The 25,574-nt window shown below is 42.6% G+C and overlaps 2 protein-coding genes across 2 annotated transcripts in view; both read left to right on the top strand.

The window, feature by feature from the left end:
• LOC122923004 (cytochrome P450 2G1-like) overlaps positions 1–15,907 on the top strand; it is a 52,292-nt gene extending 36,385 nt beyond the window's left edge. The window contains exons 3-9 of the mRNA XM_044273793.1: positions 630–782; positions 1,790–1,950; positions 2,629–2,805; positions 5,685–5,826; positions 12,495–12,682; positions 14,764–14,905; positions 15,693–15,907. Of these exons, the coding sequence (XP_044129728.1) occupies positions 630–782; positions 1,790–1,950; positions 2,629–2,805; positions 5,685–5,826; positions 12,495–12,682; positions 14,764–14,905; positions 15,693–15,874 (1,145 nt within the window). The 3' untranslated portion in view covers positions 15,875–15,907. The remainder of the gene's footprint in view (positions 1–629; positions 783–1,789; positions 1,951–2,628; positions 2,806–5,684; positions 5,827–12,494; positions 12,683–14,763; positions 14,906–15,692) is intronic.
• A 6,200-nt stretch (positions 15,908–22,107) lies between these two features.
• On the top strand, positions 22,108–23,401 carry LOC122923002 (parathymosin-like). Its single transcript, XM_044273791.1, has 2 exons — positions 22,108–22,294; positions 22,832–23,401. Exons 1-2 carry the CDS (start codon positions 22,273–22,275, stop codon positions 23,077–23,079), a joined length of 270 nt encoding a protein of 89 aa, XP_044129726.1. The 5' UTR covers positions 22,108–22,272; the 3' UTR covers positions 23,080–23,401.
• The last annotated feature ends 2,173 nt before the right edge of the window (positions 23,402–25,574 follow it).

Below are 25,574 nucleotides of genomic sequence, written 5' to 3'. Positions count from 1 at the left end.
TGGCCATGTCTCTGAGTATTGCACACCTTGTGTTTTTGGGCACTCCAGTGATGTTGCAGCTCTGAATTATGGCCAAACTGGTGGCAAGTGGCATCTTGGCAGCTGCACGCTTGACTTTTCTCAGTTCATGGGCAGTTATTTTGCGCCTTGGTTTTTCCACACGCTTCTTGCGACCCTGTTGACTATTTTGAATGAAACGCTTGATTGATCACGCTTCAGAATCTTTGCAATTTTAAGAGTGCTGCATCCCTCTGCAAGATATCTCACTATTTTTGACTTTTCTGAGCCTGTCAAGTCCTTCTTTTAACCCATTTTGCCAAAGGAAAGGAAGTTGCCTAATAATTATGCACACCTGATATAGGGTGTTGATGTCATTAGACCACACCCCTTCTCATTACAGAGATGCACATCACCTAATATGCTTAATTGGTAGTAGGCTTTCGAGCCTATACAGCTTGGAGTAAGACAACATGCATAAAGAGGATGATGTGGTCAAAATACTCATTTGCCTAATAATTCTGCACGTAGTGTATATCAGTGGACTCACATTTTTTAAATGGTTATGTAAACGAAATTCCCCCAGGATCCAATATTGAAAAAAAAAAAAAAAAGCAATTTTTTTTTTTTAGGACTTATATTTACGAAAAATATTGGGAGGTGGAGGGATCTCAGACGCTTTTCTCTCTCTACCTTACGGGATTTCGGATTTGGCAAAAGGAGTACTGAGGATCTGATCAAGGAGGAAACCTGTTACCTGATAGCAGAGATAAGGAAAACCAAAGGTTAGTAGAAAAAGCACTGAAAACTAAAGATAAATGTGATTACAGAAATGTGATCAACAGAATCTCACAGAGACATCAACATCGCGGGAAATATTGATCCACAGCACAATTACATTTATTTTCAAATCCCTTGAAGAGTTGAAGCGGAGCATGGGAGGTTCTGACTATATGATGTGTCACAGTGGTTTCCCTCAGGTGGTGCAGTGAGAGCAGAGTGCACCCTTTCTTCCCTTGAGGAATTCCCTGTAGTTGGGGCTCCTGCCTGAAGGTAGTTTGGGGTGACTTTAATGTTGGTGGTTGTATGGGTGCCTGGCAGGAGGTGTAGTAGTACAATGGCCAGCGTATGGTGTTGTAGGAGTCAGGAAACCAAGCCAGAGGTAGAAGAATAAACATCTCTTTTAACTTGAGTACAAAATAGGAGTTTTAGTACATCCAACAATAATCTGTGCTAATCCATATAAACTTTTCACAAGAGATATTGCAAATCTGATTGTGCCATGGAACTACACCATGCTCTGTTCAGTTCCTTCATGAGATGTACAGGACCTGTGATGCTGAAGATGATGCCATCACGGGTCCTTGCAGATGCTCCTATCTAACCTGGGAACTAACTCAACCATTCTTTGTGCAGCTCCCTTACTAGATGTACAGGACCTGTAATGACATCATCACAGGTCCTTTAGCTTTCTCCACTGATGACAGGGATGCTATTTAGGGCCGGGCTTTTGGTTCACTGCAGGCTCCTTTTATCCACAGGTTCCCTTGTGTTTTCAAGTTCAGTGTATAAGATTTAGGTTTGGGTAATCTAAGAATTCTGTTATGGATTAAGCTACCCGAACCTTGTACGCCGAAATTGAAAGCACACGTTCTCTCAACAATATCCAAGATCACAGTGATGGATTTCATTTAACCAGTTGTCCACTAGTGTTTATGGCTCTGTAAACTTTAAAAAAATGCATGTATGACGTAAGTAAAAAAATATAACTATTTCAAAACATCCTTTCTAGGATCATTCTTCGATCCTCGACAGTGTCTCAGTAGAGCGCTTTGTAACGTCATCTTCACCATTATGTTTGGAGATCGTTGTGAATATGAGGACACAGATATCACTACGGTTTTGACCTGTATATATGAGACATTTCTGACTGCCAGTACAATCTGGGGACAGGTAAGAATAAAGCAAAGCAATACTGTACATCATGTGGAGAACTTATGAAAGCAAACCAGGAACCAACCAGAAGTTTTCTTTTTTTTGGGCAACTGATTTTGAAATCACGGACAGCAAACATCTTTTTACGGACAAATTGATAAACCATAATGAATGATAAAGATAATAAGTAATACAGGTTTAGAGCTCAATATTTTGGTGAGAGCTGATTACCAGCATTTACTGTGAGCTGTGAAATGATTTTGATTATCACCAAAATAATCTAGTCAAGTACCACCAGCCACACATCTATTTTTTCACTGGAAAAAACTTGCCTATTTTTACATACTGTCCAGAAATTTCTGAACAGTAGGCACTCCTGCCCAGGGGCCAGTAGTAAAATATGACTGTTCTGGTATATGCTGAACCGACAGAGTATTTTTCTCCTCTTTGTTCTTTGAACCAACAGAATGGCACAAAGCAGTAATACATGTTTTAGTAATTATGATGTCTATTAGTTGAGCCCATTTAGCACGTGGCTCCCACGTTTGCCAAAAGCTGGAAATGTTCATTACTGACTATAAGTGCTGTGTAATATGTTGACAATATGTAAATAAGACTATTATTATCATTATTATTATTATTATTATTATTAGACCATATGTTTTTACTGTAGATATTCTTCCTACTCTTCACTAGATATATGACATGTTTCCTGGATTGATGAAATTTATTCCTGGGCAACATCAGAAGATTTATAAATCATTGGATAGACTTAACCAGTTTGTCAATGAGAAAGTAATAATGAACCAGAAGACTTTAGATCCAAATAATCCAAGAGACTTTGTTGATGCTTTCCTCATTAAAATGGAAAAGGTAAATTGAAAAGAGCTTCCCAAGAACCCTCAAAAATTAAGTAAGTAATCACACAGCACGATCTGCCGCCGTCAAATGAGGATTTTTAAACCTGTCAAAAGGTTCCAATTGCCCGATGAACGAGTGGGTAATCAGTGGCAGTATCACACTGCTAGATCATCGCTACTGAGAATTTATACGAACACTTGTTAGCGATGATCTGAAGATTATCTGCATGTGTAATATAAGCTTTACTCACCTGTTTGATCCTCTGCAGTTCCAACATTGCCACTTCCAGTGGACAGAACTGTTTCCATCTAGTCCAATTAGTGTTGGTCCTCACGCCGGCTGCTGTGAATGGCTGATTGGTGGGGGTGATGGGTGTCAGACCCCAATAGATCTGATCTTAAGGATATATCATCAATGTCTAGAACCTGGACAACTCCTTTAAAGAAGTAGACTAGTCTTTTTGTTGGCACATGACTTATAACATCAAGATAAAAGCTTTATGTCACATGATTACTTGCAAACCAAAATAATGTTGAGGTGCTTAAAGGGGTTGTCCAATTTAGACAATCCCTTTTAGTTTGAAAGGTCTCCCAAAGATAAACTAATTGCAAGGTATCCAGCAAGTGACCAGCTGCAAGTTGTGAAAGACCCTAGCAGCGAGTGTTTAACTTTCCTACAGCACTACCACAGGGAGAATGAAGTATTACACTGTTGTAATTAAAATTAGTAGGCTGTCCATATCATGCACTGACGTGTTCAGTCCTTCAGAGTGAGAGCTGGTCTTTGTAGCTGTTCTTTGCCATGGTTAGGGGTCTTAAACAGCGGGACCCTCCCCCATTAATTTAGAATTCCCTTAATATAGTATATAGTCAGGGTCGGCTCCAGGTTCATGTGGGCCCTTGGGCAATAAAGTCTCAGTGGACCTCCTTACACAGTGATAACTCTCTGAGTGCAGATAATAGAGTAGATGTCCCCTGCAGTCCTATGTAACAGCACAGATAACACTAGTGCTGATAATGTGGTAGTATTACCTGTAGTCCTGTGTAAAACCACAGATAACACTAGTGCTGATAATGTTGTAGTGTTACCTGCAGTCCTATGTAAAACCCCAGATAACACTAGTGCTGATAATGTGGTAGTGTTACCTACGTCCTTAGTGTGCCTCCCTGTGCCTCTCCAACGAACTCCATGCTGGCGGCGCTGTCTCCTCTTCCATCTTCTTCTTCTTGTCCTGCACAGAACGTCCTGACGCAGCTGCATCAAGGCATAGAAACACTTTGGGCATGGTGATGGTGACACACACAGGGACAGAGACACACAAGGACAGACACACATACAGGGACAGACGCACACACAGGGACAGACACACATGGACAGACACCTGTGCGATGGTGAGATCGTCAACCAACTTCTATCTAATGTCTGTGGCCACCTTAAGAGGACATTAAAATGGGAATTTCACCTTTAGTTATGCTCCAACCTTTTGTTACCTTCTAATATGACTACCACTGATTCCCAGTACTGAGGGGACATGGACTTGGGTTTAAAAGGGAATTATCAACATGTACCGGAAGGTAGTCTAAACTGTAACCCATTAGGCACTGGCTAGACTGTGGTATGGAGTCTAAGCAATGCCTTAGTGTAAAGTAAATCCACGGCACTCCAAATTTTTGTTTCATCCTGACCATCGCCCATTGCCCATACTTTTTTGCCGACACCTTACCTGAGATCCGAGTACGCATGCGCGCACTACACTCACGGCCCTAAATGTAATGACGTTTAACTTTGCGCACTGACGGCTCCTCACTAGCCGCCGATAACCTACCCTGCAGCCCAAAGCGCATGCGCGCTCTGCTCACACGGCTCCAGATGCACTGACGTCATCTTGATGCGCCCTGACGATTCATCAGCTGCCAACAGCATTTATAGCGCATTGACACACGTGCACGCCACATCCAACGTCCGACTTACTGCCCTGCCACCAAGGTAAATCTATACATTGCTGAGCACTCTCATCAAGCACCTTGAATACTCTATGTTTTGACTCATTATACTACTAACTATAGGCTCTTATTATTTATATACTCATTATACTCCTCGTCCTAGATTACCATAACAGTTGTTCCTCGCTTCATAATTACCATTCTGTGAGTCCCTTTTCTTTCAAAGTCACCGATGAGACATTTTTTTCTTCAATCTCTTTTCTCTTTTTCTCTGTACGACCTTCCGTTGAGGAAGGTCGTACAAGACCGAAACGTCCAGGAATTATGTCTTATGTGGCTACATAATAATGATTTACTAATCATTTACTCTGGATGTATACAAATGATAATCTGCAAACAAAATAAAATGTAAAAAAAAAAATTTTGCATGAAAATTTTTAGTGCCGTGGATTTACCTTACACTTGTTCAACTACTCTCACGGGCACCCACACTGGATTCAAGGTGTGCGGAGTACATATCTTTTCAATTAAGCAATGCCTTAGACACACACACAAAGACAGACAGACAGACACACACACACACACACACACACACAGACACACAGCTAGGCCTCACCACACTCCAGCCAGACTCCTCTCCATACAGGAACACACCTCTCTGCTCCTCTGGCTCCTCCCCGCACTGATCACAGTATAAAACTCCATCTACCCTGTTCTGAGTCCTGGGGTCGCCCACCCCAGCAGTGCACTCAACAAAAATTGTCTGCATTTCTGGGGTAAGCTGTCCTAGAATTCAGAAAAGCCAGTTTGAGGAAGACCAAGACATGGCTGCAGGAGTAAGCAAACACTGTGCAGACAGTGGGCCCTGGAACTTACCTGGGTATGCCGGGTGCTGATGCCAGCCCTGTATATAGTACTAGTATATAATGATTCATTTGATCTCCCCAGGAGAAAGTTAACCCAAACAGTGAATTTAACATGAAGAATTTACTGGCCTGCACCCTTCAGATCTTCTTTGCCGGAGTAGAAACGACCAGTACAACCATAACCTACTCTCTATTAATATTTCTGAAATACCCAGATGTTCTTGGTAAGTGACGAAACAACACACATCAGTTTTCTATTTAAAGATAAAAAATAAAATATGTTGGCCCTTTTTAATTAGTGCCTCTAATGTGTGATTCCTAATGAAAGATTCATACTCACCTGCTATCCACCTCTCCATCTGGGCACCCTGGCTTCATTCAACAATCTTGCTCTGACTTGTTTACTTCAGGCTGGGGTACATACAGGATCACATGCACTCCTGCAACCAATGAACTGCTTGGGGGCACGTCAGCACTGGGGACAGCCATTAGCTACAGAGATGCACATGCCCCATCTTTACTCTGGCATCAAGTCAACAAGCTGTGGACTGGAAGATTGCCAAAATGAGGCAGGGTGCAGGAACAGAATGTCAGGGAGCAAGTGAGTATTATTCTTTCATTAGGATCCATGTGGTATTGCAGTGACCCTATGATTCACTGCTAAAGGGCTCATGCTATGGTTCACAGCTAAATTTATTACATGGTTCACTAAAGCTTATGAAATATTTATTGTCAGGTATGGCCAACCTGTGGCTCTCCAGCTGTTGTAAAACTACAATTTCCACCATGCCCTGCTGTAGGCTGATAGTTGTAGGCAGTCTGGGCATGCTGGTAGTTGTAGATTTGCAACAGCTGGAGAGCCACAGGTTGGCCATCCCTGTTTACTGTGATGTTAATTAACAGTAGTACAAATAGCTAATATAGCTATACTATGCCTTGTGTATTCCAAATGGCTGTATATGTGTAGGCAGTTCCTAGTAATAGTTGCTGGATAGTGAACTGGCCCCACTTTCCCCTGGCTAGAGAGTAGTTGTTGGGAAGACAGCCAAGAGTGTGGATGTGGATGCTGAAGCAGGAGAAAGGAATTATTCTGTAAGAAGACACCATCCCTGTGAGTGACAGCTGCCAGAAATGCAACTTTACTAAGAACCAGCTTCTGAGCATAAGTAGTAATGTATATTTGCAGAAGGTTGAGGACCATACAAAGGGACAGTGCTTGGACAAAAACAGTAAAGGTAATGCATGCATATGGCTATAGATTGTACTGCACGTGGTTTGGGTTCTATTGCTTTAGGCACCCACCTTACTACTAAGGCTAGTTTCATTGCCTATAATGGGGGCAGGCGGAGTTCAAGCGGCAGAGCATGCTGAGAGGCGGCCGGAATAAAAGTACGACATGTCGTACTTTTATTCCGGCCACCTCTCGGCATGCCCTGCCGTGCTGCAACCTGAACTCCGACCCGCCACCATTATAGTCAATGGGGCCGGAGCAGTAGTCCGGGGGCACGCGTGCACTAGCGGCAGAACGCATCTGACAGGCTGTTCACCCACCGGAACAGCCTTCCGGAGTTCCTTGCCGCTGGTGTGAAACTAGCCTTAGATAGACTAGCAATCCAATCTACGACTGTGCCCTGCAGTTACAGAGATATTGAGAGAAATTGCATGCCTTTGGTCATTTGGGAATATTGCATGTATATGGGGAAACAGACTTAGGGAGGACCATCGATCTTCTACTCGATTAATCACAAACTGTATTTTTACTATAACCAACTGGCTTTGTTATTAGTTTTGATAAACAATCTGACCACCGCTTTGTAGTGCCACAAAAGTAAAGGAGATTTTAAAAACTGCAAAAGTTTTCACAATGAAATTTGCACATAATCTGACACTTGGCATGGCATTTAAAGGGTCACTGAGTTTTCAAAAAACTTTTGATATGTCATAGAAGCATAAGGAAAGTTTTGATTGGTGAGGGTCTAAGTGCTAAGACCCTGACCAATTGCCCAAAAAAATTAAAAAAGAGAAGCTCTAGCATATCACACGAAGTGAGAATGACTCAATAGAAAGTCTATGCTTTCTTTTCCTACAGTAAGGAGAAAAAGCGTACAATGCAAGCACTTGTCGCTCCACAATCTACGGATCGGTGGGTTCTCAGTGTAAGCCATGTACCGGGGTGGGCTCCCCAGGATACAGCGAAGTCACGAACGAGGAAACCCCAACACCAGCTTTTGCCAAAACAGGATTTTACTTAAATGTGGCGATAAACAAACCACAAATTCTGGTAACATACAATACATTTACATACACCCAGTCCGAAGGCTGAGACCCTTGTGCTGCCCAGCACGGTGCCCTTTGATGGATGCAGGAGGAAAGAGCAGTAATTTACCTACTGGCGGGCACTACTAAACTGCCACACCAAACCTGTTTTTACCCTAAAAGAACAATAATCACTGTATGGGTGTGTGGTACAGGTTAGCATGCGGTACAGCACAACAACTTACAATCTTACACAGATCTACGTTATTCCCCCTCCCATAACTAGTCCTGTAGCACGTGCCTGACTATTCCTTCTGAGCAAAACAACGCCAGTCTGGCTTGAGTTTGTGGGGAAGTTTATCAGCTCTCTGGTGTGAAATGTCACTTTAAGTTATAGAGTCCTTGCAATGAACAGTAGTAACACTTGTGGCCTGACACAAACAGAAACCCTAACTAACTAACTACAGGCCTGGTCTCAGTCTCTAGGAGCCAACACTGTAATGAGGTGCGTGCATGATCTTACTGACCCGGGTCTGCTCTGCATCCGCTGGTGACTCTGAACAGAACAAATGTCTCTCCAACAAGCATGTGGTACCGCAGTATATGTTGCTTTGTTCCTCTGCTCTTATCAGCATTCCTGGCAGCAATCTTCTTTCCTCTGGACGGGATCAGGGTCTTGGACACGATCAGCTTCACTTGGCTGCAGCTCTGGTCATAGAAGGGCGCTCCCACACCTGGATGTTGAGGGATTCTCATCTCACACAGGTCCTCATTGTCTCTCTCAGCTTCACTCTAAAATGGAGAATTCTTCACTTTCTTTCCAGGCTCTGTGTAAACCCCATCTCTCTCATGAATATGGAGATATATATGAAGTCTGTGGCTGTGTTTAGGAAACAGCGGCAACTTGTGGCCAAACAGCAGAATGTCAGTCCAGAACATTTAATTTATTCCTCACCAACAGTGTTCAAACAATGATAGCTGTTTCCCCATCTCACATCAGCACAGGGAGAGAGAATTTCAAAGGGAACCTGCCATCTATTTTGTGCTGCCTGAACTAAAAAATTCCAAAATGATTCTCTTCACAGACAGTTATGGTTTTGTAAGAGGCAGCCCTGAATCATCCAGCAGCATTTCCAGCACTTATATCTATGCAGACTGTGATGTTTCCCTCCGGCCACGAGAGACCACTATGACTGAGCAGGAGCATGAGTTGTGCGGTTCCCAAGGCTAAGAAAGAGTTAGGAAGATTTCCCAGGCTGTGCTGGAGGTTGCCAGAGCTTTCTAGAGAGAGAGACAGGGAGGCTGGCTGCTGAGAGACAACAGTAAAAGACTGGAGCAGCAAGAGGCTACAATAGCTGAGTTTTCCCTGACAGCCGTGGAGCAGCATACAGAGCACTGTACAGTGTGTTCCAGAGGAGTGGGACCATGTCATACTGGGATCAGAGACAAGCCGGATTCTTCCTGCCAGAGCTGGAATTAGGTGAAGACCTGCATCTGCTGTGATCCAACCAGAGAGAGAAATACAGACGAGCAAGCGACTGGACCAGACTGCACGTTCCATCATTCACCGGATCAAGGAGTATCTGCAGAACTGTGAGTGGCACAGTGCTTATCTGTGATAGGTTATAGAGAAAGGGAATTTATAGATAGGTAATTGGTAGTGAGAGTAGCTTGTAAGCTTTCTGTTTGCTGTTTAGATCATTCTGTGTCTATGCAAAATCTCATTACCACTGTTGTTGATTTATGTACACCTGTTCATACCATTCCTGTCATTGACCCATTGCGGCTCTGGTGTGGAGGTATTGTACTGTTAATCAGATTTTCTGGCAGTTTCATTTTGTTCCTTAATAAAGCCGTTTTTTGCTTCAGTCTCCTTGTCCGCTGTACTGTACTTGAATCCTGCCTTGCGGTCTCTTCCTCCCCTGACCGTTACAGTTTTCTGTGAAATGTTGTGAAGTTTAAAAAAAACTTTGTTGCCCATAGCAACTAATGACAGTGCAGATTTAATTTAATTTTGTATTGTGCTGTGAAATCAGTTGCTATCTACAATAAAGACAGTTTTACTTTTAGACAGTTTCATAAATCTGTTCTATAAAGGGAAAAATAGTACACAGTGCTCCATTCCTGGATTGATAAGTCTCTCCCTACATATGTGCAGTGAGCCAATGGTTAGTGGTTAAATATGTTATTTTTCCTGTGTATCGTATTGCAAATTTCTTTCATGAAGACTAAATATAGGGATAACTATTGCTCCATACAACAGTAGTTAGGCAGGGCTACACCACCCGTCCCATCTAAAGGGGGCTGAAGCCAACCAGTCTGATTTTGAGACAGCATCAGACACACCTCTAATGAAGCAAAGGGAACTTATTCTGAAAGATTTAGCAACCATTACAAGGAGTTGATGGAAATACAAAACCGTAAAGGTATTGCACACATATTGGCTATGGACTCTGCTGCAATTTGGTTTGGACAGAGATGTCAGGCTCCTTTCTAAAGAATTGCACCCCACGGGGGGGGGGGGGGGGGGGTAGAATTACAGTTAGAGGGAATTGCCTCTTTTTGGAGTAGAGAGAAATTAAATATTGGAAAAGTGACTCATATAGAGTCTGCACTGTCAGCCTCTTATTTGCAGCCTAAACAACTGTAAGAAACAGTTCTATGCAACATTAATAAGAATGATGCCTACTTCTAAACAACACATGTATTTGCACCTTCAGTAAAGGACTGTTGTTTGTTACAGCAAGCCGTCATTTACAAAAATTGGTGCACTACAATAGTAAATGCAATTGACAATATATGGCTAAACCCTCACACTGATATTAAAATGAGACTTTTGCCAATATTTTCTTATATCAAGAACATACCAGAGCCCGCACACCCTGTCAAGGTATCTCAAAGTGGCACGGGACCTAGCGCTAGTTTGTGTGGTCCGCTGCGTGCATCCTCCATTGTATTAATTTTTTGATGGGAATTGCTGTTAGCAACAGACCACATGTGCAGGTTTTGCTCCCCCGGTTAGAAATGTGCAACAGCATATAGGGTTTTGAGCATTTTCTGCTTTTTAAGACCACTTTATTCTGTTTGTACATGCACGCGTGGAGGTGTAGCAACTCTAGGTTTAAATGTGCCTTGATTTTGATCTATGGGTAACATTCAGGTGCACCTGTGCAGCCTGCGTCACATGAGTCAGTGAGAGGTGGGACTCACATCCTCCTACCTCCTCCCATTGTATGTGTGATTTCATGCTGGAGGTAACTGGGAGTTGTTTGCTGTGTGTGTGTGACCTTATGCCCCTGTAATTGCCCATACGGCACAGGTAGGTTAGCGTTAGGTCCCGTGCCACTTTGAGATACCTTGACGGGGTGCGCAGACTCCGGTATGTTCTTGATATAAGAATATATTGGCGAAAGTCTTATTTTTATATCAGTGTGAGGGTTTAGCCATATATTGTCAATTGCATATACCATTGTAGTGCACCATTTTTTGTAAATTTCTGTTTTATATAGTCAATCACATCCACACATTTGGCTATCCTGTGTAGGATGTCTTTGTGGTACATGTGGTCAGCTGCCGGCATCCTCCATTGTATGCATTTTTGCTGGGGATTGCTGTTAGTAACAGACCACATGTGCAGGTTTTGCTCACTCGGTTAGAAATGCACAACAGCATATGGGGTTTTGAGCATTTTCTGCCTTTTAAAACCACTTTATTCTGTTATTCTGTTTACACCAAGCCGTCCTCGTCATTGTGGACAGACAAACGTTTATTTTGATTTACCTTACACCCGAACGCTCACCAACCCCAAGAGTATCTCAAACCCACCATCAGGCAGGACACCATAACCAGGAAGTGCCGCTAGGGGAAGAAAGGGTACATCCCTCCCTTCACTGTGGGTTCTTGGCACAGGGAGAGCTGGAGAAGGATCACCCTTGTGAGTACTACTACCATAATCCTCACTGCAGCAAGCACTCCGATCCTCTCCACCTCACACCTCTCCTGCGAGCAGGGCTGGTGGAAGAAGTACAGCGGACTCTTCTCCACGTTCCTAGACCCTTCTCCATGTTCCTCCTCCTCTTTAAAACTATGAGGCAGATTGGAATTTCATAGTGGAAAATCTGTCGTAGCAAAATGCTCCAAAGTTATTAAGTGGACAGACCTCTAGCTCAAATTTGCGCACCTTCAGCAATCCATACTTCTGAAAATCAAATCTACACCAGGTATTGGCATCAGTAGGGAAATAGCTAAAATTTTCATTTATATTTGGCAAAAATTATAGTGAATGAGTTGGCCTGTGGAAGGCCACACCTCTTCTGCAATTGACTACCTGATTTTCCTCCCCACTTTTGAAAAGTAGCGAGAAGTGGATAAAGTCACAAACTATAATGCAAAAATTGCATGTTTCATAATTGTTCTTTTTTACCGCATAAAAGTGGCATAAAACATTGATAAATCTGTTTTATTTTTGAAACACCGCACTGTTTCACAGTAGAACATAGCTCTCTGTAATAAGGCTGGTGGTTTGGGCAGCATGAAACTGATGCCAGGTGAATGCAAAATTGTTTAATGTATTATATTCTATTGGCTTGTGAATCATGCAAATCAGTGCTAATCCCAGTTTTCCTTTTTTCTCCAGCGAAAGTGCATAAGGAAATTGATCAAGTCATTGGCCGAATTCGCAGTCCATCAATCAAAGACAGGAACCATATGCCTTACACAGACGCAGTAATGCATGAACTGCAAAGATTCACAGATCTCTTACCAATGGGTGTCCCAAGGAAAACTACAAAGGAAGTGGAGTTTAATGGGTACACATTACCAAAGGTACACATAAAGAATCCACAGAGAATCCAATCAGCCAACAATTTTTCAATTAATAACTAAAAACTGGTAAAAAAATGTTTGCACTTTTTTGCTATTTTTGGAAGTGCCGTAGCAGTGAATGGAGAAAGCCACGTATGCGTAGTATCTTCTCCATTCACGATGGGGACTTGTATGAGAGGTAGAATCTACTTCTACCGAACATTTATGGTTGTAGGTGTAAATTAAATTAGAAGGAGCGAAATATAGAAGTGTTCAAATGAACTCCAGAGAGATAAAATATGTAAAGTACAATCCCATCAGTGAATGCGGCACAAAAAACATCCGCAATGAAATAGATATACATAACTCCCAGCACCAAAGGCCACAAACCAGTAGGCAAATAAGTATATGAGTATAAAAACATAGAAAAAGTCTGCAAGTTGCATACCCAACACGTTTCGCCAGGAGCTGTGTCAGGGGAATGATACATAGAGGGATCGATGCATCTATATATACCCACAAATCAATAATTACCTCAATTGAAAGTCACACCATGCAGCAAACTGTGTGTTAAGAGAGATCACACAAGATGACGTCCCAAATCTCACAAGAACACGGATGCTTCAAGTAAATGTAGACGTCACAAATCTCACGAGAAGACGGATGCTCCAGGTAAGTATAAGCATCTGCCAACACCCAAGTACCGTAGTTATAAACCAATTAAAGTCCCGCGAGATCCAAGAACCAAGGAGATAACATTATATCACAGAAACACCTTACATAAGATACATAAGGGCGATGTCAAACCATGACATAATGTAAGGGAGATGGGGTCTCCAAATATATTAAAAAACACGAAAGTTAAATAAGCATATACAGATGCATCATAGCGTGTAATCAATACAAGTATTATATGACACTAAAAAAGGGGGTATCGGATGGAACCAACAGTAGGTCGAAGCTATATATGAAGTTCCCATAAATATAAAGGTTGAACCAGTACCGATGAGACGGCATACGCTTCAGAGGAATGGTACAAAACTACTATACTCATTTAGACCCTTAGGGGACAACCCAATTTGTAGATCCATTTAGTTTCTTTCTGTGCTAATTGCCGTTTCCAATCCCCTTAAGGAGGTCACCTGCGCAGGCCTCTTCATAACGTCGGCAGGTCCTCTGTAAGTTCTGAATGTAAGACAGCTCGGAAGCTGTCTTACTTTTAGAACTGGAAGAGGATCTGCTGAAGTGCCCTTCAATTCAGAAATGTGGTATAAAAGGTAGGGGGAGGCACACCTTTAATAAAGGATGGGTGAACTTGCCCAAAATCATTTCCCCAAAAATTAATCACCAGGGATCACCTTGCATGCCTGGTCATTGCAGCTATGGAAGCATGTCATCGTTGTTCAGTCAGGTGATCTCATCTTCACAAGGATTCTTCAAGGACGACGTCTCCCACACCACCAGCCATTACATCTGTTAGTAGAACAATATCTATCACAGAACTATAAAACAAAATTTTAAATATGGGTAGGTGGACATTAAGGTTCACCCTGGCTGGGTGCGGTGCAAGAGGAAGAGATTGGGCTAAATTACATATAGTGTCATCTTAGACACGTGTTCCCAGCCAGAGAGAGCTCCTCCTATACCCAAACTTAATCCTTTCTGGAACAGAGCTCAGACTTCAAAAAGCTCTGAGGCTTGTATGGGAACTGAACAGCCTTTTAACTCCATAGCTATGCTTCTTTTTACTTCAGTCTTATGTTGGCATACAATGCACCAAGACTATTGAGAGGCACATGTATCCTAATAATATTGCAGCTTCTCAGGTGGCCCATACTCCAGAAAATGAAATCTCCACCAACAAAGAGCTGCCTTAGACTTCTGTTCACACTCTGAAAAGTGTCGAGCGTGGCAAAAAAAGGGGGAAAAGTCACAAAGCTGGAGAAAAGTAAAATATTTAATACATTTCCCTCTATGCATGTCCTACATCCATATTGTTAAAATTGTCATCTGTGTGTGTTTGCTTTATAAATCTCACAAAAAAGGGTTGCACTTTGCAAGAACTTGCAAAATGGAAATGTGAATAGTCTTTTTTTTTTCAGGATATGGATGTTTTCCCACTATTAACCACTGTGCTCAAAGATCCTACTTGTTTCAAGTACCCAAAAGAATTCAACCCAGAAAATTTCCTCAATGAGAAAGAGGAATTTCAGAAAAATGTTGCCTTCATGCCTTTGGCTGCAGGTACAGTAGATAAACCCATATATAGTCTATATATAATATGTACAGATTACAAAGTTCTTTGAAATTCAATTTGGTTGCTTCGCAGAATTTTACAAAAAAATTTGCTTTGTGACAAAGTAATTTCTTTGTAAGTAGTGTTTGCAATGACAGGGAACAGCGATTGTGCTGCTCCCCATCATTGTACCCCTCAGATGCCGCATTCATAGCTGATTGCGACATCTGATAGTAATAACAGAGTTTTAAGTTTAAAAATAAGAATAAAAAATCATACTTACCTCATCCATTTACTCACGACTGGCCGGCCGCTGCCATCTTAATTGAAGATCTGGCGCAAATTCTCACATGGCCTGTAATGATGTCATTACGCCAGTGGTGGTTCTGTCTTGGTACAGGTTACAGTTAGCAAATATTCTCAGATGCAGGTTATGTGGCTTTATCACAAAACTTTTCCCTAATACCTGGTTGTAATCCATGGTCACACAACAGCCTCCTCCTACTTCAGTCACTGTGGGGCTCATGCTGCCACTCGGACAATGTGAAATGCGACCGATCAGACTTAGAGTCTATAGAGCCGGCTGCCGGCACCCACACGGTCTCTTCCCAGACTGGGGCAACTAACAGAACCTAGTAATAAAATGGGTACTTGCCCAACTAAATATCGTTAGGTCACCCAATTGGCCCAACTGGGAAGAAAACAACCTTTTGCTCAATTACTAATTATAGAAAAAATATCATATAATATATTAATATTGACTACTGAAATATTATTATTTTTAACTTTTCGTAGGAAAGAGGATTTGTCTTGGGGAGGCCCTGGTACGGGTGGAGCTATTCCTATTCCTTATCACCATACTGCAAAATTTTGATCTGAAATCCCCTATACCTGTAGAAGATCTTGACATTAATCCAAATACATCTGGATTAGGAAACATTCCTAAACCTTACAAGATTGCTTTTATTCCGCGTTAATGGCACATTGTACTTTTGACGTCTGTTGCTTTTTTTAAAATGTTTTTGCATGTATAACCTGTATTTTGGAATAAGTTTAGCGTGTAGTTATAAGTAGAGATGAGCTAATTAAAAGAAAATTCGATTCGGCCGGTTCGCCGAATTTTCTGAAAAAATTTGGTTCGATACATATTTATTTGTGGTGAATCGTGTTAAAAAATGTCTATTTCCTGGCTGCAGAGAGCCTTTATAGTGGTGTAGAATGCTGTGCCTTTCAGTAACACACATAGGGAGTCTGCTGTGGTAGTGAAATAATACTGTGAGTCAGTATGACATGCAGATGACAGGCGTCGCTCTTAGAATCACTGCACACTTCACTTATTTGAGCAGTTAAGGGCTCTTTCACACCTGCGTTCTTTTCTTCCGGCATAGAGTTCCGTCGTCGGGGCTCTATGCCGGAAGAATCCTGATCAGTTTTATCCTAATGCATTCTGAATGGAGAGAAATCCGTTCAGGATGCATCAGGATGTCTTCAGTTCAAGACCGGAACGTTTTTTGGTTGGAGAAAATACCGCAGCATGCTGCGCTTTTTGCTCCGGCCAAAAATCCTGAACACTTGCCGCAAGGCCGGATCCGGAATTAATGCCCATTGAAAGGCATTGATCCGGATCCGGCCTTAAGGTAAACATCGTTTCGGTGCATTGCCGGATCCGACGTTTAGCTTTTTCTGAATGGTTACCATGGCTGCCGGCGGCTAAAGTCCTGGCAGCCATGGTAAAGTGTAGTGGGGAGCGGGGGAGCAGTATACTTACCGTCCGTGCGGCTCCCGGGGCGCTCCAGAGTGATGGATGACGTGATTGCATGGCACGTCATCCATGCGCATGGGGCGCTCTGACGTCATTCTGAAGCGCCCCGGGAGCCGCACGGACGGTAAGTATACTGCTCCCCCGCTCCCCACTCCTACTATGGCAACCAGGACTTTAATAGCGTCCTGGCTGCCATAGTAACACTGAACGCATTTTGAAGACGGATCCGTCTTCAAATGCTTTCAGTTCACTTGCGTTTTTCCGGATCCGGCGTGTAATTCCGGCAAAGGGAGTACACGCCGGATCCGGACAACGCAAGTGTGAAAGAGCCCTTAACTGTGTTTTACTGGGATTTTATGTGATAGAACAACACAAAGTAACAAGTATATGTGAAGTGTAAAGTAAATGATACATGGTTTTAAAAATGTTTAATAAATAAAATTCTAAAAAGTGTGTAATGCTTTTGTATTTAGCGCCCTGTACTCTGATAACCCTAAATAAAATCCAGAGTTACTAATTGCTTTCAGAAGTCACCTAATTAGTAAATAGAGTCGACCTGTGTGTAATTTATTTTCAGAAAAACTACAACAGTTCTGTGAAGGCCTCAGAGGTTTGTTAGAGAACATTAATGATCCATCAGGATCATGAAAACCATGATTCTAAGCTCTTAACATTTCACATAGCACTGTTCAATCCAGTGGCGTACACACAATCCATGGGGCCCCGGTGCAAAACTGATCCATTGGGCCCCCTCCCCGTCAACCCCCCCAACCCACTGCCGACCCCCCAACCTGCCTTCACCCCCCCTCCCCACTACCATTCACCCAACATGCCTCCTAACAGTACTGCTTTGTGCGGGACAGGCCGATTTTGGATGGCAATCCTGCTGTACTGCCACACTGTTATGGGATATGTGTAGATGACACAATTATGGGGGATCTGTGGATGACACACTTATGGGGATCTGTGGATGACACACTTATGGGGGATCTGTCGATGACACACTTATGGGGGATCTGTCGATGACACACTTATGGGGGATCTGTCGATGACACACTTATGGGGGATCTGTCGATGACACACTTACGGGGGATCTGTCGATGACACACTTATGGGGGATCTGTCGATGACACACTTATGGGGGATCTGTCGATGACACACTTATGGGGGATCTGTCGATGACACACTTATGGGGGATCTGTCGATGACACACTTATGGGGGATCTGTCGATGACACACTTATGGGGGATCTGTCGATGATACACTTATGGGGGATCTGTCAATGACACACTTATGGGGGATCTGTCGATGGCAGCTTTTCCTAAGCCATGTAACATCACATTCATTGGTCACATGGCCTAGGTGCAATGAATAGCGCTGAGCTGTGACACCAAGTAGAGCCGCTATACCATGTACTGTACAGCGCTGGGTTTGATGAGCAGAGATAATATACTACAGAGGATTACAGAAGTATTGCTCATGTAGTAGTTCTGTGCACACTGTTACACCAGACTCTTGTATCGCTCATAGACAGTACCAGGGTTTACCTAATACAGCCTAGGGTCAGTAAATTACAAGGTGTGATATAATGCACAGGACTACTTTCCATAGATAATGGAAACACTGGCCTGTGTATGAAGTAGCACTGTGCCCACGATAGCCATTGGGGGAGATTTATCAAAACTGGTGTAGAGGAAAAGTGGCTTAGTTACCCATAGCAACCAGTCAGATTCCACCTTCCATTCTTCAGAGCTCCTTTGGGAAATGAAAGGTGGAATTTGATTGGTTGCTATGAGAAACTAAGCCAGGTTTCCTTTACACCAGTTTTAATAAATACCTCATTGTCTGTTATCAGCTGCCACTTATCCCAGATACCAAGAAGTGAATAAGCCTCCCCTGCCTCGTATTACTGGAAGGACACAATCAGGAATCATTCAGTGTCTGCAGTGCACCCTCTCCTCCCCTGACCACAGCAGTTGCAGTCTGTGCAGAGTATTGCACCTTACACTATCCCATGTCCTGCAGACCTGCCAGCTGCTGCACTGTGCCTGTTATGGGTATTATACAGGCTTGCTGGTACCTACCTAGTGTAAATTTAGTACTCCACAGTTCATTATGGGATGTAGCTGCCAGGCTTTAGGTTTCAGCAGGAGGCAGATCACAAGAACTTCTGCCGGCAGGTGAAGACAGGGGGCGGAGCCAGTGCTCTAGGGACAGCAGACAGTGCCACAGACTCCATATGACCAGTCCAGGCCTGGTATGGGGTAACTGGGAGCAGTGGGGATAATGGCAAGGAGGTAGGGAGGGGGAACCTAGACCGGAGGCCAGCCAGAAGAGAGCACAAAAGGGAAGCTGAGACTCTGAGGAGCGTCCAGGTCAGGTCTCCTATATCAGGCCTGCTCTTCTATTCCTGTCTGAAACAGACAGGAATAAAAGAGCTTTGAGTCATCTCACAGGGTTCGCCCTATGGTTACAGCGGCCCTGGGAAGAAGCGTAGCAATTACTCGAGTCCCTCCTCACTCTCCTCTCCCTCGCTCATTTTGGCCTGCTGTTGTAATGTGTCAGTGGGAAGGGAGGAGGCGGGGACACTGGCGGGGCCGGTGCAGTGACTCTACTGTAATACATCGGCCCCGGCTGTAAAGTATATTCATAAAGCTTAATCTGTGTAAAAAAAATAAAAACTGCTGTACTTACTAACTATGGTGGCATGCAGACTCGCCGGCAGCTTGAGCTTAACATCTCTCCCTCCGTCATGTGACTCCTGCCCCGCCTACCTGCTTCATTCATAAAGTGGGAGGAGCAGGCAGACGGGTCAGGAGGCGCATGACCGAGATGTTTCTGACACTGACTGCTGGTGTTTTGCTTGAGTGGCGCGATGGCTGAGCGAGTGAGCGAGGATTATAAAGTTGTGAACGGGGCCACACAATAATTGCTGCGCGGCCGCACACAGCTTGAAGGGAACACTGACTGCAGGGGCCAGGGGAGTCCACAGGCAGCCGGGCCCCCTGGAGTGCCGGGCCCGGTCGCAACTGCGACCCCTGCGATCCCTGTATGTACACCACTGGTTCAATCCATCATCTGAAAAAAGAAGGAGTATGGCACAACTGAAACCCTACCAAGACATGGCTGTCTATTACTTATGTACTCCACAAATCTTGCCTTTATGGAAGAGTGGCAAGAAGAAAGCCATTTTTTAAAGCAAGCCATAAAAAATCCCATTAGCAGTTTTCCACAAGCCCTGTAGGGGATGTAAAAAATATGTGGAAGAAGATGCTCTGGTCTGATGAGATCAAAGTTGAACTTTTTGTCCTAAATTCAAAACATTATGGGTGTCATAGTGCACAAGGCTAAAAAGAAAAAAGACAATGCAACAACACTCTGCAGAACAAATAAAGTACAATAATGCCATAGTCAAAAAAAATATTCAAGTGATAATGCTATGCTTATTTATAAAGTGAGATGCTTGGCAAATGCATTTTGTACAAAACCATTTGAGCCCGTCTGCCAAACATCAAGACGATCTCTGGTAGACAGAAACCTAGGTAAATACTACCTGTTATGTGCCATAATGGCCACCATAAAATTTAGGAAGTGTTGGTTCCACATGCATGCTGGGTCCACTCTACCTTTTACCATTTTTGGTGCCATAATGGCCTCCATTACTTCCAGGGAATGCAGGTACCAACATGCATGCTGAGCCCACTCCATACCTGTCCTGGCGACAGACGGCTTCCAATAAATGCAGTGAGAGCAGGCCACAGCTTTATACTGAAACTAATTAAAATCAGCCTATGGGGCAGACAGGCTAATCCTGATTCCCTGGAAGTAACGGAGGCCATTATGGCACCAAAAATGGTAAAAGGCAGAGTGGACCCAGCATGCATGTGGAACCAACACTTCCTGAATTTTATGGTGGCCATTATGGAGCATAACAGGTAGTATTTAGTATTAGGTTCCCATCTTGTAGAGATCGCCTTGATGTTTGGCAGACGGGCTCAAATGGTTTTGTACAAAATGCATTTGCCAAGCATCTCACTTTATAAATAAGCGTAGCATTAGCACTTGAATATTTTTGTGACTATGGCATTATTGTACTTTATTTGGTCTGCAGAGTGCTGTTGCATTGTCTTTTTTCTTTATGTTTCTAGCCATGGCAGCGTGCACCTGTGCATTATGATGTGCTGACTAACCCCCTTTTTTTGCAGATAGTGCACAAGGCTGCCATTGTAAGGTATGCTGACTGTTATCTGTCTCATGGATAGATTGTTGGCTTCCACATACCTGGCTTTTGGCATATTGCCTTTGTGTGGTTGTGTATTGTATGTCATAGATAATAGGAGTCCAAGACGCATCCAGCTATCCTCTTAATGCTGTTTCCAAACCATTTTGATGGGGTTTCCATCAATTTCTAACCTTTTTTTGTGAACCAGACACCCTCTTCTCTTCTGAGCAGGGGGTGCCTGAGGTTCTCCCATTGACTTCCATTATGCCCGGTTTACCGGTAGAGCACTCGAGCATACCGATGTGTTCGCCAGAGCACACAAGCACTTTGGTGCTCGATCAACACTATACTGAACGTATTCAGTTTTTGGACACAATGGTAATTAATAAGGGTAATTCACTTATTACTGATTTGTATACGAAATCAACTGACTGTAACAAATAGTGATGAGCAGCATAGGCAATATTCATTTTCGCAATATTTTGCAATTTTTTTGCCTAATATTTGCCATAAATTAACGCATTCTAGAAATCGTGATCTCCAGTAATTATTTTCTTGATTGCGAAAATCAGCAATGTAATATGCGCGTATTACGCACGCAATACAGGCGTTGCTCACTTTTGCTAAATTTTTCAAGCTGCTAGAAGTTTCCTGAGACTCGTGAAAATGGTTGGCAGCAACTTTCGTGACTGTGAGGAAGAACTCCTGATCACTGTAAGTAATTTTACATTACAGCACTGTTTTTGATTACATTTCGCATGCATGGCAGAACAATAGCTTTATATGCAGATAGAGTGCTCCAATATAATCGCGATTGCGCTAATCGACAGTAGCGCATATTTTTTGGTGCAATACATGCAACTTCACATTTGATCAGGTCTAAGTAGATATTACTGATTGGTGCACTAAGTATTGTTGTGACATCACAGCACTATGTCTGTAGCATGTATGTATGGACAGCAGAGAAATATCTCTCACATGCACATTGCACATCCATTTTCCTGCCACACACTATATACCACACACACATAGCAATGACACTGCTCTCTCTCTCAGAACTGGAAAAAACAGCAGAAAATTCTCTAGAATATTCGTGATTACGAAGATATAGCACTATATTCTAGATCTACGCAAATTCTCAAAGTTCCCATATTCGCGATAAAAATTCGCGATCAACACTAGTAACATTGTGATTATATGCTTATATCTTTATTCTACAGCACATGTTGGCTCGTGGGTATGGCCGCACCAGGAAGAGGGTGGAAAAAAATGCCATAGCGAGGGCACTCCGTTATGAGCTGTGGCAAACATTTCAACGGAGTCACAGCAAGAGGGCACTTCAAAAGAAGTGGTGTGACCTTAAAAGACACCATTCCACAAGAATTGCAAATATGAGCAACACATTATGCCCGGGTACAATGCTTACATGACTTTTGTATCTCTCTCTATAACACTCTGTAATGTATATATTCAGTTCTGCTGCTAAGCTAATCAGTACAGATGTAGCGGAGTTAACACAACCTCTTAACTGAAATGTCTTAACTCATTGCGCTCTCTTGCAAAAAATAAAATAAAAAATGTAAAATAGCTTTACGCATTTTTTAAAATTTATTTTACATAACACGTCTCATAAAGCATGTGTGTAAACTCTACTACATCCTTATTTCAGGCCTTTCGAAATGATTACTTATTACCTGGTGTGACATGTACAAATTGATCCGGTTACGGTAACATCATAAATCTCTACCTCATCCTACCTTGTAACGTAGTCGTGTTTTACCCATCTGTAACACTGGTTTTGGCATGTTATTTCAACCCAAAATGAGGCAGATCCACCGTTGGGATATTCATAATCCCATGCAGATCCCTCCATATAGCAATTTCTGGATCTTTAACTTTGTTATGATATCTGATTAGTTTAACTTAATTCTTAAAAATGTGTAATTACAGGTCAAGCCGTTCCAAAAGTAAAAATTTGCAAACCTAAACAGGTGGTTGAGGAGGAGCCAGATGACTCCATGGAGGAAGAGGAGGAGGTGGTGGAGGAGCCAGAGGACTCCATGGAGGAAGAGGAGGAGTTAGTGGAAGAGCAGGTGGATCCAGAGCGGCCTGGACCTTCACATGATGTTGCTGTAACAGTGGCGGTTGAGGCGGAGGAAGCCGGACCCTCCCATACCCAGGATTCAGACCCCCCCTAGCTGCAGAAGAGGAGGAGAGCCAGGTGGTCTACACCCCCCACCAGGAGAGTAAATATGTGCACAAATTCCTATAATTTGGTATAAATAACATATTCCCAAGCATCCCACGATCCCCCGACCACCCTGCTTCTCCGGCACTGCAATGCACATGTGTACGTAATCCGACAAATTAGCAGCCCTTAGTTAACATGGCTGCCTGTTTAGCTTAGCAGTATTTGCACCCCAGATGACAAAAGTTTATGCCTGGGGGCAGGGTATCTGTTGGCTCGTAATACACTGTCCCTCTGCGTGAAGTCACGTCCCGCCGAGGCCTACTCTTAATAGCCGGCCGTGAAATTGTTAAAAGAGGCAACAATGCGTGGACAACAAAAACTAGTGAAATAGAAAAAATAAAACTAGGGAAAATCTAGTCTGCAAAATAGCAAAAAAACTATTAACTAAGCAAATAATAACATTATACTTATTATTATTATATCCAAACTATCACTAAGCAAACCAATTTTGTATTAATGTACAGATCTAGAGTTACTGAATGTAGATGCTAATCTGTAGTGTTTAAACACATACTGCACACAATTATTGTCTTGAAATTAACCTGAACTGCATTTTTTATTTTTTTTTTACATTTCAGTATTAAAAAAGTACATCAAACATTTCAAAAAAATGAAAGCCGAACACAGACTTGATATGATTGATTTAAAAAAGCTGCAGTATCAAGTTAATTAGAAAATCTGTGAAATGGACAAAAAACAAGATATCCGCGATAAAAAAATGGAAGAACTAGTTTCTCAACTAAGAAAGTTGCCGTAGAGGCCATTTTTATGTTTTTGTAGGCAATAAATACCTGTTTTATTTGTGATAATGCGGGCTTTTGTTTTTTTAAATGTTATATTACGGTGTAATTTTATAATTGTGTTGTAAGGCCACTTTAGTCCAGGGTCAAACTCATCTGGATCAGGACAGACAGCAGAGCAGACAGCAGTAGGTACATGGTAACACTGTAGTATACGGCCCACACATAACTCAGCCGTGTCAGGACCTACAACAACAAGTATCGGTAACCGTGCGCCGCTCCGGGACATACGGCATACTCATGCACCCTATGTCTGGGAGGGCATACGATCGTGTGCAAGGGGCCTTAGGCTACATGCACATGACCGTTGTGTGTTTTGCATGGCGCGTTAATGGTGTATCTGACAACAATAGGACAGGTAATATTTTTGGCATCAAATGTTACTTATACATTTGTCTAGATATGATTATTAGGGTAATATTTAATAAACACTAAAAATAAACTGCAACATGTTGCAGTACTTGCAGTTTATTTACATCTCTGCTTGCTGTCAGCGAATTGAACACACTGTTTGTTTACAACCCACTAAAACTGGTGCAGGGCTCGTTGCAGTGGGTAAGAGCTCTCTTGTAATGAGGTTGATTTCAGTCTTGGGCTGTAAAGTAGATTGTGCTCATTCACTGACAGCAAGCATCTTTCTTTTCCCTATAAAAACATATACAGGGTGGTTAAAGGGGGCAATAATTGACAGTACTGTAGCTGACAACTGACTTGTGGAACCACTTGCATTCTCCTTAGATTCGAAGATGACTCATACATGCAAAGTTACATCAGTACAATTGGTGTGGATTTTACAATCAGGACTTTATAATTATAATTATATTTCCCTCCTGTTGATTTTCTGCAAAGCAAATTAAATAGTAACATAGTTTATAAGGGTGGGTTCACATCTGCATTCTGGATTCCATTATGGCTTTCTGTTATAACATGATTACCGTATAACGGAAAATAACGGAATCCATAAGACAGAAGTCAAAACGGAAGCCTTTAGAGGCATTCCGTTTTGATTTGTATTAATAGGAGTCTATGGGGAAGCATAACGGATTTGTCTGGGTCCCGTTATGCAAGACGGAAAACAAAGTATTTTTTCTCTTTTCTGCATAACGGAAACCAGACGGATCCGTTATGCTTTCCCATAGACTTCTATTAAGACGGAAAGCAAAACGGAATGCCTCTAAAGGCTTCCGTTTTGACTTCTGTCATAATAAAAGTCTATGGGCAGCATATCGGATCCGTCCTTCCGTCGTATTGATTCCGTTACTTTTCGTTATAACCATTTTATAACGGAAAGCCATAACGGAATCCAGACTGCAGATGTGAACCCACCCTAAGGCTAAAAAAAGACATCTGTCCATCCAGTTCAGCCTGTTAGGCCCCTTTCACACGGGCGTCATGTTTTTTTTCCCGGATAAGATGCGGGTGCATTGCGGGAAAATGCGCGATTTTTCCGCTCGAGTGCAAAACATTGTAATGCGTTTTTCACGCACATGAGAAAAATCTGCATGTTTGGTACCCAGACCCGAACTTCTTCACAGAAGTTCGGGTTTGGGTTAGGTGTTCTGTAGATTGTATTATTTTTCCTTATAACATGGTTATAAGGGAAAATAATAGCATTCTGAATACAGAATGCATAGTACAATAG

This window comes from Bufo gargarizans, unplaced genomic scaffold (genome assembly GCF_014858855.1).
Source record: "Bufo gargarizans isolate SCDJY-AF-19 unplaced genomic scaffold, ASM1485885v1 original_scaffold_1145_pilon, whole genome shotgun sequence".
Lineage (NCBI taxonomy): Eukaryota > Metazoa > Chordata > Amphibia > Anura > Bufonidae > Bufo > Bufo gargarizans.
The sequence above is the reverse complement of the archived record's forward strand: the minus strand, read 5'-3'. Positions and strand labels throughout refer to the sequence as shown.

Coding starts and splice junctions, on each gene's coding strand:
- LOC122923002 (XM_044273791.1), top strand. CDS start 22,273: ATGAGCAACACATTATGCCCGG. Junction 22,295..22,831: donor GAGCAACACATTATGCCCGG/GTACAATGCTTA, acceptor GTGTAATTACAG/GTCAAGCCGTTCCAAAAGTA.